This window comes from Propithecus coquereli, unplaced genomic scaffold (assembly GCF_000956105.1).
Source record: "Propithecus coquereli isolate 6110/MARCELLA unplaced genomic scaffold, Pcoq_1.0 Scaffold202, whole genome shotgun sequence".
Lineage (NCBI taxonomy): Eukaryota > Metazoa > Chordata > Mammalia > Primates > Indriidae > Propithecus > Propithecus coquereli.
This window is the reverse complement of record NW_012145190.1, coordinates 2,132,186-2,150,934: the sequence shown is the minus strand read 5'-3', so window position 1 is coordinate 2,150,934 and position 18,749 is coordinate 2,132,186. Positions and strand designations below refer to the sequence as shown.

The window sequence follows — 18,749 nt, the reverse complement described above, 5'->3', positions numbered from 1 at the left end:
GTGAGCCACTGCGCCCGGCCAATCCCATTCCTTTTTCCAGGAGACTGTACTGATTCTTCTGGATCACATGCCTGCTTTTTTAATTGACTGTTTTGTGACAGAAAACTCAAGGAAAGACTTCCCAAGAAGCTCAAGTGACAAATGTTTATTCTGTGTCAATGTAAGTGACAAGTGCAGCTTCACAGAGGTTGAAGATGAAGGGTAGATCCAGATTCAGGAAGACTCTAGCGACCACAGGAAAAAGAGGTCAAAGATCTTTGCTTGATGGACCACCTACAAAAATAACTCAGTTGTACTCAGTTCTGATTCTTTTTTGGCTTGCCACCGGCTGGTGTCATTTCCCTCAATTCTAGCTAGGCCTTTGCAAAAAGATTCTATGGACCCCTGGAGGGGTCATGGAATAGCTTGAAGAGATCCATTTTTGTCCAAGTAGTGAGTGAATGAAAAGAAGTTCTAAAGATAATTAAAATTATATAGTTTTTGGAAATATTTATTTATTGATCAACAAATTAAATTTTTATATTGGTAGACCTCTAAAATTGTTTGTGATAGACTGTAAAAGTAGCCACAATACTTTGAAGCAACTCCCATCACAAGGTTGAATTTATTTCTCCATCCCTTGAATCTGGGTGGTCCTATGACATGCTTTGACTGATAGAAAGTGTTGGAAGTGATGCTATGCCAATTGCAGCCCTAGGCCTCAAAGGCCTTGAAGCTTCTGATTTTGCACTTTTGGAACCATGAGACTTCCATGTGAATGCCTGGCTAAATTACTGGAGAATGAGAAATCATGTGAAAAGAGGCCCCAGTTGCTTCCATTGTTCCAGATAAGGTCATTATTGACTAGCCAGGCCCCAACCTAGCAGGGTACTATAGGCACATGAGCAATTTTAGCCAATATCAGCCAAGCCCTGCTCAGCCCAGAAGAACTATACAGCTGAGCCCAGACCAAATTGTTGACCTATAGAATGATGAACTAAATAAATTGATGTTGGTTAAGTCAACTAAGTTTTAAATTATGCAACAAAAGCAATAAGTACCCAGTTCTATAAAAACTATTTTCAAAAATAAAATAACATATCTATGTATATTAAAGCAAAATACCTTATATTGATGCTCTGATCATTAAGCATAATTATAATTTACTTATTTAATCAGTTTCTTAGTCATCTGTTTCTAATATTGTGTCACTGGGATTTTTCTGAAGAACATATATTTTTATATATGGTCTTATTTTTTTAATAGCTTTTTTGAGGTATAATTGATTTACAATAAAAACTGCATACGTTTAATGTATACAATTTGATGAGTTTGACATATACATATACCCATGATACCATCACCACAAACAAGGCAATAAACATATAAATCACCCCCAAAATTTCCTTGTGTTCCTTTGTGGTTTTTTATTTTTGGTGGTAAGAATCCTTAGCGTGAGGGGTACCCTTTTAACAAATTTTAAGTGCACAATACCATATTTTAAACTGTAGGTACTCTGTTGTACATCAGATCTCTACAACTTATTCATCTTGCTTCTGAAATTTTATACTCATTGAGCAAGAACTCCCCATTTCCCCTCCTCCCAGACCCTGGCAACCACTATTCTATTCTATGCTTCTATGAGTTTTACTGCTTTGGATATCTCCCTTTAAGTGGAATCATGCAGTATTACTTTTATTCTTTTTTAAAAAAAATTGCCTCCCCTCTTCCCCACATTTGCATTTTTTGATTGATGAATATAAAACTAATGACCCTCAACTGATTCTTTTCTTTAGAGCATAATATTTTAAAAAAATTTTATTGAGACCAGAAAGATGGAAGAATATGTGGTCATCCACTTGTATCCGCCTTTCCACAACAAGACTTCTGTACCCATCCATGGACAAAAGTCTTTTTGTGGAAGTCTTAGAATTTAGGTAGGTGATTGTAAAACCCTGGTAGAGCCTAGGAGGATCATTTTGAGGTGGCAGACCTACTGATCACGGTCCCAGCTTCCTACCCAGAAACAGCCCTGTTTTCCAAAGGGCTTGGCTATAGCCCTATTTGGCCTTGTGCCTGCTACCAAAACCATCCACCAAGGGGTTCAGGAGGAATCATGCATACTAGTGCCTCAATAGACAAACAACCCACAGTTTGGGAGAAAATATTTGCAAACCATACATCTTATCAGCAGCTGGCTATTATCCTAAATATATAAGGAAGTCAAACAACTCAATAGCAAGAAAACAAATAACCCAATTAAAAAATGGGCAAAGGACCTAAATAGACATTTCTTAAGAGAAGATATTCAAATGGCCAACAGATATATGGAAAAATGCTCAGCGTCACTGGTCATTGGGGAAATGCAAATTAAAACCACAATGAGATATTACCTCACATCTGTTAGAATGGCTACTATCAAAAAGATAAAGGGTAAGTGTTGGAGAGGGTGTGGAGAGAAGGGAAACTTTGTGCCCTGTTAGTGGTAATTAAATAAATACAGTCATTACAGAAAACAGTACTGGAGGTTCCTCAGAAGACTAAGAATAAAATTACCATATGATTCAGCAATCTTTCTGGATGTATATCCAAAAGAACTAAAATCAGTATTTTGAAGAGCTATCAGCATTTCCCATGTTCACTGCAGTGTTCTTCACTATAGCTGAGATATGGAAGCAACCTAAGGGTCTATCTTCAGATGGATGGGAAAGAAACTATGGGTGTATACACATACACACACACACACACACACGCACACACACACACATATACAACAGAATACTATACAGCCTTAAAAAAGAAAAAGAAAAAAATTCTGTAATTTGTGACAACATGGATGAACCTAGAGGACATTATTCTGAGTGAAATAAGCTAAGTACAGAAAGTGAAACTGCATGATCTCACTTACATGTAGAATCAAAAACAGTTGAATTCATAGATGTAGAGAGTAGAATGATGGGTACCAGAGGCCGGGGGAGGGGAATGTATGGGGAAAGGGAGATGTTGGTTAAAGCTGTGGTCCCCAACCCCAGGGATAGAGACTGGTACCAGTCAGTGGCCTGTTAGCAACTGGGCTGCACAGCAGGAGGTGAGTGGCAGGCGAGCCAGTGAAACTTCATCTGTATTTACAGCTGCTCCCCATCACTCGTATCACCACCTGGGCTTTGCCTCCTGTCAGATCAGCTGCGGCATTAGATTCTCACAGGAGTGTGAATCCTGCTGTCGACTGTGCATGGGAGGGATCTAGGTTGCGCACTCCTTATGAGGATGTAATGCCTGATGATCTGAGGTGGAGTTAGGGCACTTGAATCATCCTGAAACCATCCCCCCCACACCCCGTGTTTCCATGAAAAATATGTCTTCCATGAAAATGGTCCCTGGTGCCAAAAAGGTTGGGAACTACTGGATTAAAGGGTACAAAATTTCAGTTAGACAGGAGGAATAAGCTTTAATGATCTATTGCACAGAATGGTGACTATAATAAATAATAATGCATTATATATTTCAAAATTGCTAAAAGAGTAGGTGATGGATTTGTTAATTAGATTGATTTAATCATTCCACAGTGTAAACATATATTAAAACACCACATTGTACCCCACAAATATATAATACATATTATTTGTCAATTAAAAATAAAAGAAACTATCATGCAGTTGTGAATTGTGCTGCTATAAACATTCCAGTGCAGATGTCTTTATTATAGAATGTCTTTTTTTCCTTTGAGTAAATACCCAGCAGTGGATTAAATGGTAGTTCTACTTTTAGTTCTTTGAGATAGCGCCACATTAGTTTCCACAGAGGTTGTACTAATTTGCAGTCCCACCAGCAGTGTATGAGTGTTCCTATCTCTCCGCATCCATGCCAACATTTGTTGTTTTGGGACTTTTTCATAAAAGCCATTCTCACTGGAGTTAAGTGATATCTCATGGTGGTTTTGCTTGTATTATCCTCGATGGAGCTGGAGCCCATTCTACTAAGTGAAGCATCACAAGAATGGAAAAACAAGCACCACATGCACTCATCATTAAATTGGCACTTATCAATCAACACTTATGTGCACATGTGGAAGTAACATTCATTGGTTGTTGGGCCGGTGGGGTGGGGAGGAGGGGATGGATAAATTCACACCTAATAGGTGCGGTGCACACTTTCTGGGGGATGGGCACACTTCTAGATCTGACTCGGGCAGTGTAAGGCAATATTTGTTTCTTTGGTATCCCATGTTGGATCCCGTGTTAATCCAAAAATTTTGTAAGTCTATTTCTCTAACTGTGCCTATTCTGAAAGTGGTTGGAAATTTTAACAATCATAGCTTCTATTTTGATAGAAAGATAATCACAACTTCTTTGGATGCACTTTTAAATTATGTAGCCACAATTGATTTCAAATATGTATCTATTCCATGATTTTCATAATTCAATGAGAACATTATTTTTTATCATGGTGCTGTGCTTCACTGAAATTTCTATTGGTATTATCAAAATACAAATATAACAAAACAGTTGTCTTTCAGGTTGGTGTTTTTCAGCTGAATTTACAACAGCATTCATGATAATGTCAGATATTTTCTCTTTGACAGAATGAACTTTCATCAGCTTTACTTCGATGAATTGGATGCAAAAACCAAATTATCAGGTTAACTTAAATGATTTTTTGTCAAAGCATTTAATGATGCTGATATAAAACTGGCATCATTTCTCACAGTGTTCAAAATTATCCTTTTGCTACTGGAACCAATACATTACTAAGTATTGCTTTACTTTTTCTTTGTGCACAAAAAATTGGAATTAAAAAATGAGCTAAATTACCTTTGATTTGAGTGAAAAGTCATTGTTCACAGAGTGAAGTATAAACACACCTGCTGCAGTTCTATTTTACATCATTATCATCAGGCACAGTCTTTGAAAGCAAGTCCTTGCGCATCTTCAGCAGATTTTTGTTTTCTGATTTTTAAATCCTCGTGGGCATTACTCTAACTTCTACAATGGATGATAAATGCCAAGAAACATTTTGTGCAAAATACACGTTCATCATCAACTTTTCTTGAGTAACATGCATTTCTATTTTTTGAGTTTATTGCTACAGAAAGTGTTTCTTGCAAAATACAAAAGGGTTACCAAATGATAAAATATATTACTGTGGCTTTGTGCCTACCCTACAAAAACTGACCAAACCACTGTAGCAAAAACTTTCAGACTATCCTCTAGAAGATTCTCTACAGCAGAGCTTCTTAGTCCCTGTACATTTCCATTTATACCTATGAATCTGCCAATGAATAACCATCAGTGTGGCACATGTTCCCTGCTATGGCACAGGCCATGATACAACTGGCTGGTACACTGAGTGGCTCAGGAACAGCAGTGTTGACTGTTTCTCTCACTGCCGCCCTAGACCAGAGAAATTAGCCCCCTAGATTCTCATGCCTGAGAGATCGTTTTTTTTTTTTTTTTAAACAGAGAGCATCTTGTGTTTTCTCCTTGGACAAGAGATTTTAGCTTAGAAAGAATCAGGAAAAGACAGAAAAGATATGACTGATTTCTCTTTTAGTACAAATATACATCAACATGACAACTCTGTTCACTGCGTATGTGTCTTACCCAATATTAGGTCTGACCATGGTAGAAGCTGGAGGTATAAAATGAAAGCCTACTAAACTACTAATAATAAAAAAAGAAAAATATGGGACAAATGCTACATCCAGTAGGATGCCTGGACAACAAGTATATTTACACTGTTCTGGAAAACCATGAAATGTTTTTCACCTCTCTCTCCCTCTGCCCCTCCCCTTTCCCTTTCCTCGCCCTCTCTTCCTCTTTCTTCTCCCTCCTCCTTTCCTTCCTTCCTTCCCTCCCTCCCTCCTTCCTTCCTCCTTTCCTTCCTTCCTTCCTTCCTTCCTTCCTTCCTGGAAGAACTGATAACCAAATACAGGTTTTTGGTTTTGTGCTAACAGCACTTTATTAAGGTTTAATATACACACAGTAAAATACATTAATGTTACATGTACAGCTGAGTGAATTTTAAAAATATGTATGCATGCTCTTCTAGACATTGGCCTAGACAAAGAATTTATGAAGAAGACCCCAAAGGCAATCACAGCAACAACCAAAATAAATAAATGGGACCTGATCAAATTGAAAAGCTTCTGCACAGCCAAAGAAACTGTCACATGAGCAAACAGACAACCTACAGAATGGGAGAAAATTTTTGCATGCTACAAATCCGATAAAGGGCTGATAACTAGAATCTACTTAGAACTCAGGAAAATCAACAAGAAAAAATCAAACAACCCTATCAAAATGTGGGCAAAGGACATGAACAGAAACTTTTCAAAAGAAGACAGAATAATGGCCAAAAAACATATGAAAAAATGCTCAACGTCTCTAATCATCAGGGAAATGCAAATCAAAACCACAATGAGAGATCACTTATCTCCAGTGAGACTGGCCTTTATGAAAATGTCCCCAAACAATAAATGTTGGCGTGGATGCGGAGAGATAGGAACACTCATACACTGCTGGTGGGACTGCAAACTAGTGCAACCTCTGTGGAAAGCAATATGGAGATACCTTAAAGAGATACAAGTAGAAGTACCATTCGATCCAGCAATCCCATTACTGGGCATCTATCCAAAAGAACAAATGATACTGTATAAGAAAGGCACCTACACCCGAATGTTTATAGCAGCACAATTCACAATTGCAAAGATGTGGAAACAACCCAAGTGTCCATCAATACATGAGTGGATTAATAAAATGTGGTATATGTATACCATGGAGTACTATTCAGCTTTAAGAAACAATGGTGATATAGCACCTCTTGTATACTCCTGGATAGAGCTGGAATGCATTCTACTAAGTGAGGTATCCCAAGAATGGAAAGACAAGCACCACATGTACTCACCGTCAAATTGGTATTAACTGATCAACACGTAAGTGCACATATAAGAATAACATCTATTGGATGTCAGGCAGGGAGGAGTGGGGAGGAAGGGACGGGTATATGCATACACAAAGAGTGCAATGTGCACCATCTGAGGGATGGACATGCTTGAAACTCGGACTTGGGGGGGGGCAAGGGCAACACACGTAACCTAAACATCTGCACCCCCATAATATGCTGAAATAAAAAAAAATGTATGCATGTATATAACCACCACACAGATCAAAATATAGAAGATTTTTATGCCCCAGAAAGTCTCTCGTCCCTCTCCAGACCATCACTGTCCCCCGTCTCTGCACAGACAACTACTGTTCTGGTGTCTCTAACCATAGTTTGCCTATTTGGACTTCATGTACATGAAATCATCGGGTGTGTTCTCTTGGGTCTGGCTTCTTTCATTCAACATAATATTTTTTTGAGATTTGCCCATGTTGTTGTCTATATAAATAGTTCATTCTTTTTTAAAATTGCTGAGTATGAATATACTACAGCTTGTTTATCCATTATTCTGTCCATACAAATTTGGGTTGTTTTCAGTGTTACACTGTTGTGAGCAAAGCTGCTGTGGACATCCTTGTGAAAGTCTTTTTGGATGAACATATGCATTCATTTCTCTTAATGAATGGAACATAGGATAGATGTATATTTAACTTTATGAGAATCTGGCAAATGGTTTTCCAAAGTCATGCAATTTTATATTGACCATACCAAATGTTGGAAACCATATGGAGAAACTGTAACGCTCCGTTGTGGGTGGAATGTCAAATGGAAAACCATTTTGGAAAATAGCTTGGCAGTTGTTTAAATGTTTAAGCATATACTTACCATAAAACCCAACCATTCCACTCCTAGGTATTTGCTGAAGGGAAATAAAATGGCATCATATGTCCACACAAAGACTTGTGGATGAATGTTCACAGCAGCTACATTGGTATCAGGCAAAAATTGAGGACAACCTAAATGTTCATCAACAGGTGAATGGATAAACGAATTCTGAGATAGCTATTTAACAGAATGCCGCCCAGCAATAAAAAGGAACTAATGATGCATACAACAACATGGATGAATCTCAAGATAATTATGCCAAATAATGCCAGATGAAGAAAAGTGCTTTTGATTCAATTTATGTAAAATTCTAAAAAATGCAGGCTAATCTATAATGACACAAAGTAGATAAGTGTTTATATGGGATGGAGGATGGGAGAGAGATGGATTACAAAGGTGAATGAAGAAGCTTTTTGCTTAATGGATTTGTTCTTCATATTGATTGTGGTGGTGGTATATATAGATGGCAAAACTCATCATATTGTACACTTTATGTGTAGTTCATTTTACATCTATTAAACCTCAGTAAAGCTAATTGAAAAAACAACATAAGCATTGTTTCTTCCTCTTCTATTTTCTAGCAAAAAATATGTATAGCACTAATATTTCTTCCTTAAATGTTTGAGAGAAATTTTTTTTCCTTTGTAGAGGTGGAGTAGAGGGAGACAATTTTTAATTATAGATTCAATTTCTTTAACAGATATATGACATTCAGATTCTAGTCCTTCTTGTTTTACTGGTGAAAGTTATGTTTAGTAAGGAATGTGTGTATTTCATCTTACGGTACTTATGTTTATCTCTCTTTATGATGTAAACATAAGTATCCTAAGGTTCTAAATTGAACAGTAAAGAACTTAGTTTTAAATTGAACTAATTTTGTTAAGGGCCCTCATACCAAGACTTTTTATGAGCCATCAATAAAGAACAGAAAATAATTGTGACTATTTTTTGCAATCTACGATACAGAGTATCTATATCATGTCGCCCACAAAGTCCAGCACACAGTAAAAAAGTACTAGATGTGAAAGAAGGAGTGGATATGACCCATAATCAAAAGAATAATTCAAACAGATGCACAATGATCGAGATGTATATATACATACATACACAAACACACACACACACACACACACACACACACACACACACACGTATGTATACAGAAAGAGAGAGAGAGAGAGATACTAACCACCCTAGTAGAATTGGGGTGTGAGGAGAATCAGCTTTGCCTTGCAAGGTAAGTCCCTCAGGCAAGACAGTTAGGAGGTCTTTGGGAAAGCAGGACCATTCACTGGGTGTCGGGCAGATGGGCGGGGGAGGAGGAGATGGGTACATACACGCCTAATGGGTGCAGTGTGCACCGTCTGGGGGATGGACATGCTTGAAGCTCTGACTCGGGTGGGGCAAAGGCAATTTATGTAACCTAAACATTTGTACCCCTATAGTACGCTGAAATAAAAAAAAAGCAGGAAGGTCCATCAGACAAAGAAATAATGCCTCAGGTGGCAAGGGAGGTTCAATGGGGTTGAGGTTTGGGGTACTCACAGTCACCCAAATCTTCCCTTCTATTACCATTCCAGTGGGCTGCTAGATTCTTTCTAGTATCTTTGTCTCTCGTTCTTTGTCAATTAGTGCCACAATTTTAAGCCTTGGTGGGTAAGAAACTCAGTTCTGGATAAGAAGCAGTAATTCAATTGTGAGTGTAATTTGTTTTCCCACAGTTCAAATGGTGGATTTCTTTTTTTATTATCTCAGCTCCAATGCTAAAAGAGTTAAGATTTTTTAAAAAACAATAATAATTTATAGTTCCTGAGTTTTATTGTTTTGATTCAAGAATTTAGGAAATCTCCTGCCATTCAATTTATTTAAACTAGCCAATGCCTTTAGAAGCATCCACTGAGCCCATGGTCTCGTGCCTACTCACCATTCATTATATCACAGAGACCTCGTGGTTCCCAAAGTTTTGCCTTTACTGGAAGGTGGACTTTAGGAGACCACTGTTCATGATATATATTTGTTGTTTCACTACTGTGAACTATGAGATGAAAGAGTATCAATCTGCTTCCTTTATCTTTTTTACCTTATTATTATTATTAGTTTAATTGACACATAATAATTGTACATATTTATGGGATATAGTGTGATATTTCAATACAAGTGTACAATGTGTAATGATCCAATCAGGATAACTAGCAAATCCATCAACTCAAACATTTATCATTTTATTTTGAGTTGGGAACATTTAAAATCTTGTAGCCATTTGAAAATATACAATAAATTGCTGTTAACTACAGTCACTCTAATCAGTGCTATAGAATGCTAAAATTTTTTCCTCCTAACTGTAATTTTGTATCTGTTAACCAACCTCTTCCCATCTCCCCCTCTTCCTACACTTCCCAGCCTCTAGTAACCACTATTCTATTCTGCTCTCTACTTCTATGCGATCAACTGTTTAAGCTTCCACCTATGAGTGAAAACATGCAGTATTTATCTTTCTGGCTTATTTCACTTGACATGAAATGCTGCCACAAATGACAGGATTTCATTCTTTTTTTATGACTGAATCACATCCCATTTTGTATATAAATACTACAAATTCTTCATACATTCATATGTTGATTGGCACTTAGGTTGATTCCATATCTTGGCTGTTGTGAGTAGTGCTGCAATAAACATGGGAGCACAGATATATTGATTTCCTCTCCTTTGAATATATACCCAGTAGTGGGGTTGCTGGCTCACATGGTAGTTCTAACTGTAGCTTTTCTGTAGTAGTTGTACTAATTTACATTCCCACTCCACCGTGTATAAAAGTTCCCCATTCTATGCAACCTCACCAGCGGTTGTTATTTTTTGTCTTTTTGATTATAGCCATCCTAACTGGCGTGGGATTATATCTCATTGTGGTTTTGGTTAGCATTTCCCTGATGATTAGTGATGTTGAGTATTTTTTTCATGTACGTGTTGGCCATTAGTATGTCTTCTTTGGAGAGATGTCTATTCAGATCATTTGTCCATTTTAAATTGGATTATTATTTATGTTTTTTTTTTTTTTTTTTGCTGTTAAGTTCCTTGTGTATTCCGGATATTAATCCTTTGTTGGAGGAATAGTTTGCAAATGTTTTTTCCCATTCTGCAGGTTATCTCTTCACTTTGTTGATTGTTTCTTTTGCTGTGCAGAGGCTTTTTAGTTCGATACAATCCCATTTGTCTATGTTTTCCTTTTGTTGCCTGTGCTTTTGAGGTCTTATCCATAAAATCTTTGCCCAGATCAATGTCCTGAAGTGTTTCCCCTGTGTTTTCTCTATTAGTTTTATAGCTTTGGGTCTTAAATTTGAGTCATTAATCCATTTTGTATTGATTTTTGTATAGGTGACATATTGGGATCTAGTTTAATTCTTCTGCATATGGATATCCAGTTTTCCCAGAACCGTTTGTTGAAGAGGGTGTCCTTTCTCCAATATATGTTGTTGTCACCTTTGTTAAAAATCATCTGGGGAAATGTTGGGGAAGGTGTCTGGCTAGAGGAAGCTGGTATGAGTCTCTTCTCGAGAGAAGAATAAAGATATCCATTAGGTATTTATACTTTGAATAGATCATCAGGGAAAGAAGGCTTGACTATGACAGACAGGCAACAGGAGACACCAAGGGCACAGGGAGGAGGGGGACTGCCTGCTCAGGGTTGCTGAGAGCTTCGAGTGGTCCCCAGACCCTGACCCAGGGAAGGGGTAAGTGAGTGATCCTTGGAGCTCCACACTCTTGCCTTAGACCTTTACAGTTTTAGCTACAGAAGAGCTCCTCAACACCCCACAGGCCTCCAGAACGGCATGGAGAGCTGCCTGGAGACCATGCAGAGGTGCTGCTCAAAGGCACGTGGAGTTCCACAGTCTTCCAAACTCTGGCACCTGTGCTGCGGAGTCAATCAGAGAGCCCTTCCCCCATGCTCTGAGCTCTGCCCTGAGGCCCTTGCTGCCACTGTCACTGCTGGGCTAGGGAGGGAGACCGAAAACCTAGCTCTCTCTTAAGTCCCGGATTCAAGTTTCACCACCACAGCTGTGGGCTACCGTGGGACTGAGGGGTGTTTGGACCACACACCCCACGCCGGCTGGCCTTCCCCACAACTGTTCACCTGACTGCTCCCACAGACAGGGGCATACCCCTCCGAGAGGCTGGACTATAGTGTAACTGCAGTTGACCTGCCCGAGTGTTCTGCAGGCAGCCTGGGACCAGCCTCCCTTTCTCTATCATAGTTAGCACTTTAACTCGGAGAGCCCAAGGACAGGTATGCTGGCCTGGTCCTGTCCCCCCAGGACCCAATCATGTCATTCAGGGGCATGGAAAGGAGATTTGTGAACTGATCTCGAGTGGGGAATGAGCTGTCACGGGCAGAACTGAGAGGAGAATAGCATGGGTTTGTGCTAATGCACATGAGCAGGGCACCCCTCTCTTTATAGGAATGGCTGTCCAGGAAGATTTCTCAAGAACTAAAAGTAGATCTACATTTAATTCAGGAATCCCACTACTCCATATCTAGCCAAAGAAAAAGAAGTCGTATAAAAAAGACACCTGTGCTCATTTGTTTATTGCAGCACAATTCACAATTCCAAAGATATGAATCAACCTAAATGCCTATGAACTGAAGAGCGGATAAACAAAATGTGGTGTGTATATATCTATACCTATATATCTATATCTATAGACACACACACACATATACACACACACATATATATATATATACACACACATTATGGAGTAACACTCAGTCATAAAAAAGAATAAAATAATGTCATTTGCAGCAACTTGGATGGAACTAGAAATCATTATCCTGAGTGAAATAACTTAGGAATGAAAAATCAAATACCACATGTTCTCACTTATAAATGGGAGCTAAGCTATGGTTACGCATGGTCATACAGAATGGTATAAAGGACATTGATTAAGAAGTGGGGAGGGTGGGAGGGATGTGAGGAGTGATAAATTACCTACTGGGTACTATGTACACTATTCAAATGATGGGTGCACTAAATACCCAGACTTTACTACTATACAACACAGCATGTAACAAAAAACCACTTGTACTTACTAAATTTATTGAAAAAAAATCATTTGGCTGTAAATACATGGTTTTATTTCTGGGTTCTCTATTCTGGTCTATGTTTTTATGCCAATACCATGCTGTTTTGGTTATTATAGCTTTGTGGTATATTTTGAAGTCAGGTAATGTGAAGCTTTCAGCTTTGTTCTTGTTGCTCAGGATTGTTTTGGTTATTTGGGTTCTTTTGTTGTTCCACACAAATTATAGAATTTAAAAAAATCTGTTAATCCTTTGTATTTATGTAATATAAGTTATAATATCTTCTTTTTCATTTCTGATTTTATTTTCTTGGGTCTTTCTCTTTTTTTTTTAGTCTAGCTAATGGTTAATTACTTTTGCTTATCTTTTCAAAAAGCCAACTTTTTACTTTGTTGACCTTTCATATTTTTTGTTTCAACATTTTTATTCTTGCTCTGATCTATGTTATATCTTTCCATGTCCTAATTTTGGGTTTGGTTGATTCTTGCTTTTCTAGTTCCTTTGGGTACATTATTAGGTTGTTTATTTAAAATTTTTATACATGTTTGATATAGGCATTTATTGCTATAAACTTTCCTTTTAATATGGCTTTTTGTATTTCATAAATTTTAGTATGTAATGTTCTATTTTAATTTTTTAAATAAACTTTACTCAATTAATCAGAGTCATTCTCTGGGAATATTATTAGTGAAATAAAACATAGCCTGAAATACTCTACCAAATAAAGCCAAAAAATGTGAAATAGTGTCTACTGAGTAAAACTAAAATATATGAAGCTCGTAGTTTGTAGAAGGCCATGACACCAGCCACATGTACTGGAGGAGTGGAGGACAGAGAAAACAAAGAAGCCCATGGATAAAGAGAAAGAAGGTTGAGAGAGGGAGAAAGAGACCAATTCTCAGTTGGCTAGTAGATTTTTAAAGCACAATATACCCCAAATGAAAGCCTTTATTCCCTACCTCTAAAACTGCTTCTCTAGAAATCTTTCCCAGTACCATCTGGGGAATCCAAAAATAAATAAAAATTTTGCTTGTCCAAAATAAATTTTTGTGCAAGCAAAACATAATAATTTCCTCAAATGTGGGAGGAATGATTTGTAGGAAATAATATGAACAATAATAAAGCAATCTGACTCTTCATGATTTTGTGGAATGCTGATCATTACAATCACAGATAATCCCTGTGACAGTCAGTATTGCTTAGCAAATACTGCATTTACTTCTTTACCTTAAATGGCCCTCTTTTAGTGAGGCAGGACCACATGACTAGTTCTAACCGAGTGCACGGAAGCAGTAAATATCCACATGCAATTTGGTAGTCTTTTATCCTTGCTATTGTGACTGAAGAGTTTGTATGTTCCAGACTGCATAGCTAAAAAATGGTGGAGCCTCTTTAAACCTGGGTCCCTGAATGACTATGTGGAGCAGGACCCCTTGCCAAATTGCATGAGTCAACATTGGGAACAATAAATAAAACCTTTATTTTGTTATTGATTGTTACCATAGCAAATGTAACCTATTCTGACTAATCTAAGCCTACAAACTGATTTTCATCATATTCTTTAATCTATAATAATTCTTTCAAGTGGGGGAATATTATCCTTTTTTTGATTTGAGGAAACTGATGTTCTCAGGGGATAAGATATTTTTCTAATTTACACAGTTATTAAACAGCAGAGAGGATACAAGTCTATTTTTATTCTAAATCCTATGCATTTCTGCAGCTACACCTCTTGTCAACCAGATTTTATCTTTAAGAAACTCTGAAGAAGAAGTAAAATATGGAAAATAGCAATGCTTTCTTATTCAACCCTTAAGAGTTACCATGATATGCAAATGAAATAACAACGCTCTAAGTGGTTTTTTCAGAAGCAGCAATTTATTTATTTATTCATAGCTTTATTTAAGTATAATAGATAAGCCAAAAACTACATATATTTTATATCTAAAATTTGGTGAACTTGGACGTATGCATACATATGATACTATCACCACAATCAAAGTAATAAACATATTCATCACCTCCAAAAGTTTCTTTGTGTCCCTTTGTCTTTTTTGTGTGTGTGGTAAGAAGAGTTAACATGGAATCTACTCTCTTAATAAACATTTAAGTGTAAAATACCATATTGTTAACTATAGGAACTATGTTGTACAGTAGATTTCTGGGACTTATTCATCTTGTATAAATGTAACTTCATATCCACTGAAAAACAAGTCCTCATTTTCCCTTTCCTTCATCCCCTGGCAACCACCATTCTATTTTGTTTCTGTAAGTTTCAATACTTTAGATATCTCAGATAAGTGGAATTATATAGCATTTATCCTTCTTTGACTAACTTATTTCACTTAGAATAATGTTTTCCATGTTTATCCATGTTGTAGCAAATGGAAAGATTTTCTTCTTTTTTTAAGGCTGACTAATATTCCACTGTATGTATATACCACATCTTGTTTATCCATTTATCTGTTGATGAATATTTGGATTATTTCCTTATCTAGGCTACTTTGAATAATTCTAAAATGAACATGGGGGTGCAGATATTTCTTTGAGATACTAATTTCAATTCTTTTGGATATTATACCCAAAATAAGTTGCTATGATCACATGGTATTTCTATTTTTAATTTTTGAAGGAAACTCCATAGGGTTTTCCATACTGGTTGTATCAGTTTACATTCCCACCTACAGTGCACAAGGGTTCCAATTTCTCTACATTCTTGCCAATATTTGTTTATTTATTGGTAATAGCCCTCCTAATAAGTATGAGGTGATATCTCATTGTGGTTTTGATTTGCATTTCCCATATGATTATCGATGTTCAGCACCTTTTCATATACCTGTTGGCCGTTTGTAGGTCTTCTTTGGAGAAATATCTGTTCGGTTCCTTTGTGCATTTTTAAATTGAATTATTTTTTTTTTACAATGGAGTTGTAGGACTTCCTTATATATTTTAGAAATTAACTCCTTATCAAATACATAATTTGCAAATATTTTCTCTCATTCCATGGGTTGCCTTTTCACTCTGATGATTGTTTCCTTTGCTGTGATGAAGCTTTTTGGTTTGATGTAGTCCCACTTGTCAATTTTGCTTTTTTTTTGTCTGTGCTTTTGTTGTCATATTCAGAAATTATTGCGAGGACTAATGTCATGAAACTTCCCCCCCTATGTTTTCTTCTAGGAGTTGTATAGTTTCAGGTCTTACATTTAAATTTTTAATCCATTTTGAGTTGATTTTTGTATGTGCATATGGTAGGGTCTAATTTCATTCTTTTGCATATGGATGTCCAGTTTTCCCAATACCATTTGTTGAAGAAACTATCTTTTCCACATTGCATATTCTTGGCAGCCTTGTCAAAGATCAGTTGACTGTATATGCGTGAGTTTATTTCTGGGTTGTCTATTCTGTTCCGTTGATCTACATGTCTGTTTTTATGTCAGTAACATACTGTTTGAATTAGTATAGCTTTGTAACATATTTTGAAACCAGAAAGTGTGATGCCTCCAGCTTATTCTTTTTTTCTCAAGATTGTTTTTGCAATTCTGGGTCTTTTATTGTTCCATACACCTTTTAAGATTTTTTTTTCTATTTTTATAAGAAATGCCATTGGGATTTTGATGGGAATAGTATTCAATCTGTAGATTGCTTTAGGTAATATAGACATTTTAACAATATTAAGTCTATCAATCCAGGAATGTGGGATGTCTTTACATTTATTTGTATCTTCTTTGATTTCTTTTATCAATGTCTAGTAGCTTTCAGTGTACCAGAAGCAGCAATTTAGAGAGGAGACTATTAAGTGAAGCAATAGAACCCTGTCTTCAAGAAGTTCACTATCTGATATGGGCAGTAATTACTTACTTCCCTAATCACAGAGGCTATTGTTACCTGAGAAGGTAATACTCATTACGACAATTTGCTACAGGTCTATCATTGCTGACTTTGCAGATGCTGGGAATGGGTCTATCGAGAGCAGCAATTGCCATGAGTCAGGCACTGTGTTTAGAGGAGAATGAAGGAATCAGAGATCCAGAATCCAGAGAATTTTCAGTTGAGGAGTGGATAGTATAGTCCTGAAGATAAACCACTTAGGAAGATATAAGAGGAAGAGTAGTCAAAAGAAAGCAACCTTTCCCCTACTACTCTAATCTGTAGAGTAGAAATTAGAAATTACACTGGGTTCACAGGTTGTTTTCATTAACTTCCTCATAATGAGTTGGCAGGTTACCAATATCATAAAAGAAAAAAACCCCTTATTCTCCCATTAGTACAATTCACAGCAATAATTTTCCACAAAGAGTAAAAATCAGTGTCCATGAGCACAGTGACAAAAGGATAAATAAGGGGCAGGTGGGAAACCCAGTGGTGAGTTGGGGGGTGGGAGGTTGGATGTGGTGATCAACTTGGTTATGACTGTGGTACTTTTCAGCTCTGTGATGTCAGAGAGTAGCCCTGGAACCCAGCAAGTTCGGGAGGATGAAAGAGGGAGAGGGGGAAGAAAAGGGAAGTGGAAGTCATCCAAACAAATGTCACCTGCCCACTTCCAGGTGCTGGAGAAAGCTACCTATTGTCCATTCTCAGGGGCAAGCACCATGTGGTGTTGATGCCCAACAGAATATGCAGATCTGGGGAGAAGACAGGTCAGGATGAAGGACCCTCACCTAAAGCTACATTCCTTGGGAACTGGAGTTTACCAATGACCTTTCTGAATGCAGCTTTTACATCTTTGTTCCTCAGACTGTAGATCAAGGGGTTCAGCACAGAGATGATTATAGTGTAAAAGACAGAAACAATCTTGTCCTACTCAGGGGATTTGTGTGAGTTACTTCTCTGGTACATGAAGGCAAGTGTCCCAAAGAAGAGGACAACAGTGGTGAAGTGGGAGGTGTGGGTGGAGAAGGTCTTGGCTCGCGCCCCAGCAGACTTCATCCTCAGAATGGCTCTGATGGTGAGCATGTAGGAGATCAGAATGATCATGACATAGGCCAGGAACATGAATTTTGCAAAAAAGAGAATGACAATCTCACTTTGTATCATGCGGCTGCAGGCAAGCTTCAGCAGGGGTGGGAGGTCACAGAAGAAAAAGTTGATCTGATTGTCATCACAGAAGGAGAGGCTGAAGGTACATGTGGTACATAGGATGGCCCCCGACACCCCACAGATGTAGGCTCCAGCCAACAAGCCCCTGCAGGTGCCTGGAGTCACAGTCACGTTGTAGCGTAGTGGACTGCTAATGGCGACAATGCGGTCATAAGCCATTGCTGCCAACAGGTAACACTCTGTGCCTGCACAGAGTGTGAAGAAAAAGAACTGGGCGGCACAGCGGCTGTAGGAGATGACCGTTGTGTCTGTGGCTAGCGTGGCCAGAATCTGAGGGGTGATGACTGAGGCGTAGCAGGCATCCAGCAGGGCGAGGTGGCTCAGGAAGAAGTACATCGGGGTGTGGAGCTGGACATCCACTTGGATTAGAATAATCAGTCCCACATTCCCCAGAATAGTGACAAGATAGAAACTCAGAAACACGAAGAAGAGCAGAACTGCCAGTTCGGGGTGATCTGTGAAGCCCACAAGAATGAACTCTGTCATTGTGGTACGATTCTGTTTGGCCATAGGCTCAAGGTAGCTGGTTGGCTCGAAGAGAATGGAATTAGAGATTTCAGAGTCGAGGTCCTTTGCTTTTTTCAGTGTCAGATGTTAGGTAAATGTCTGATATTCTCTGCTCGGAGAAAAGAAAATATTTACCATTAAGAATCCACAACTAGCAGTTGCTATGGAGACTAGTCACCTGTCTCTGTACCCCTCCTGAAATTGGACCTTGGGTCAGTGTTTCTTCAAATTCACTTGTTTATTATCTGGAACTTTCTTTAAGACCAGAGAACCTTAGACTATCAAGACTGGCAGGGATCAATGTGGAGTCCCTTTCTTGTCT

General features: G+C 37.9%; 1 protein-coding gene across 1 annotated transcript in view; it reads right to left on the bottom strand.

Annotated features, from left to right (window-relative positions):
• Positions 1 to 18,430, bottom strand: part of LOC105809970 (vomeronasal type-2 receptor 26-like) — a 37,721-nt gene extending 19,291 nt beyond the window's left edge. Inside the window, 1 exon segment of the mRNA XM_012643879.1 lies at positions 17,482 to 18,430. Coding sequence (XP_012499333.1) covers positions 17,482 to 18,430 — 949 coding nt within the window.
• Between the last annotated feature and the right edge of the window lie 319 nt (positions 18,431 to 18,749).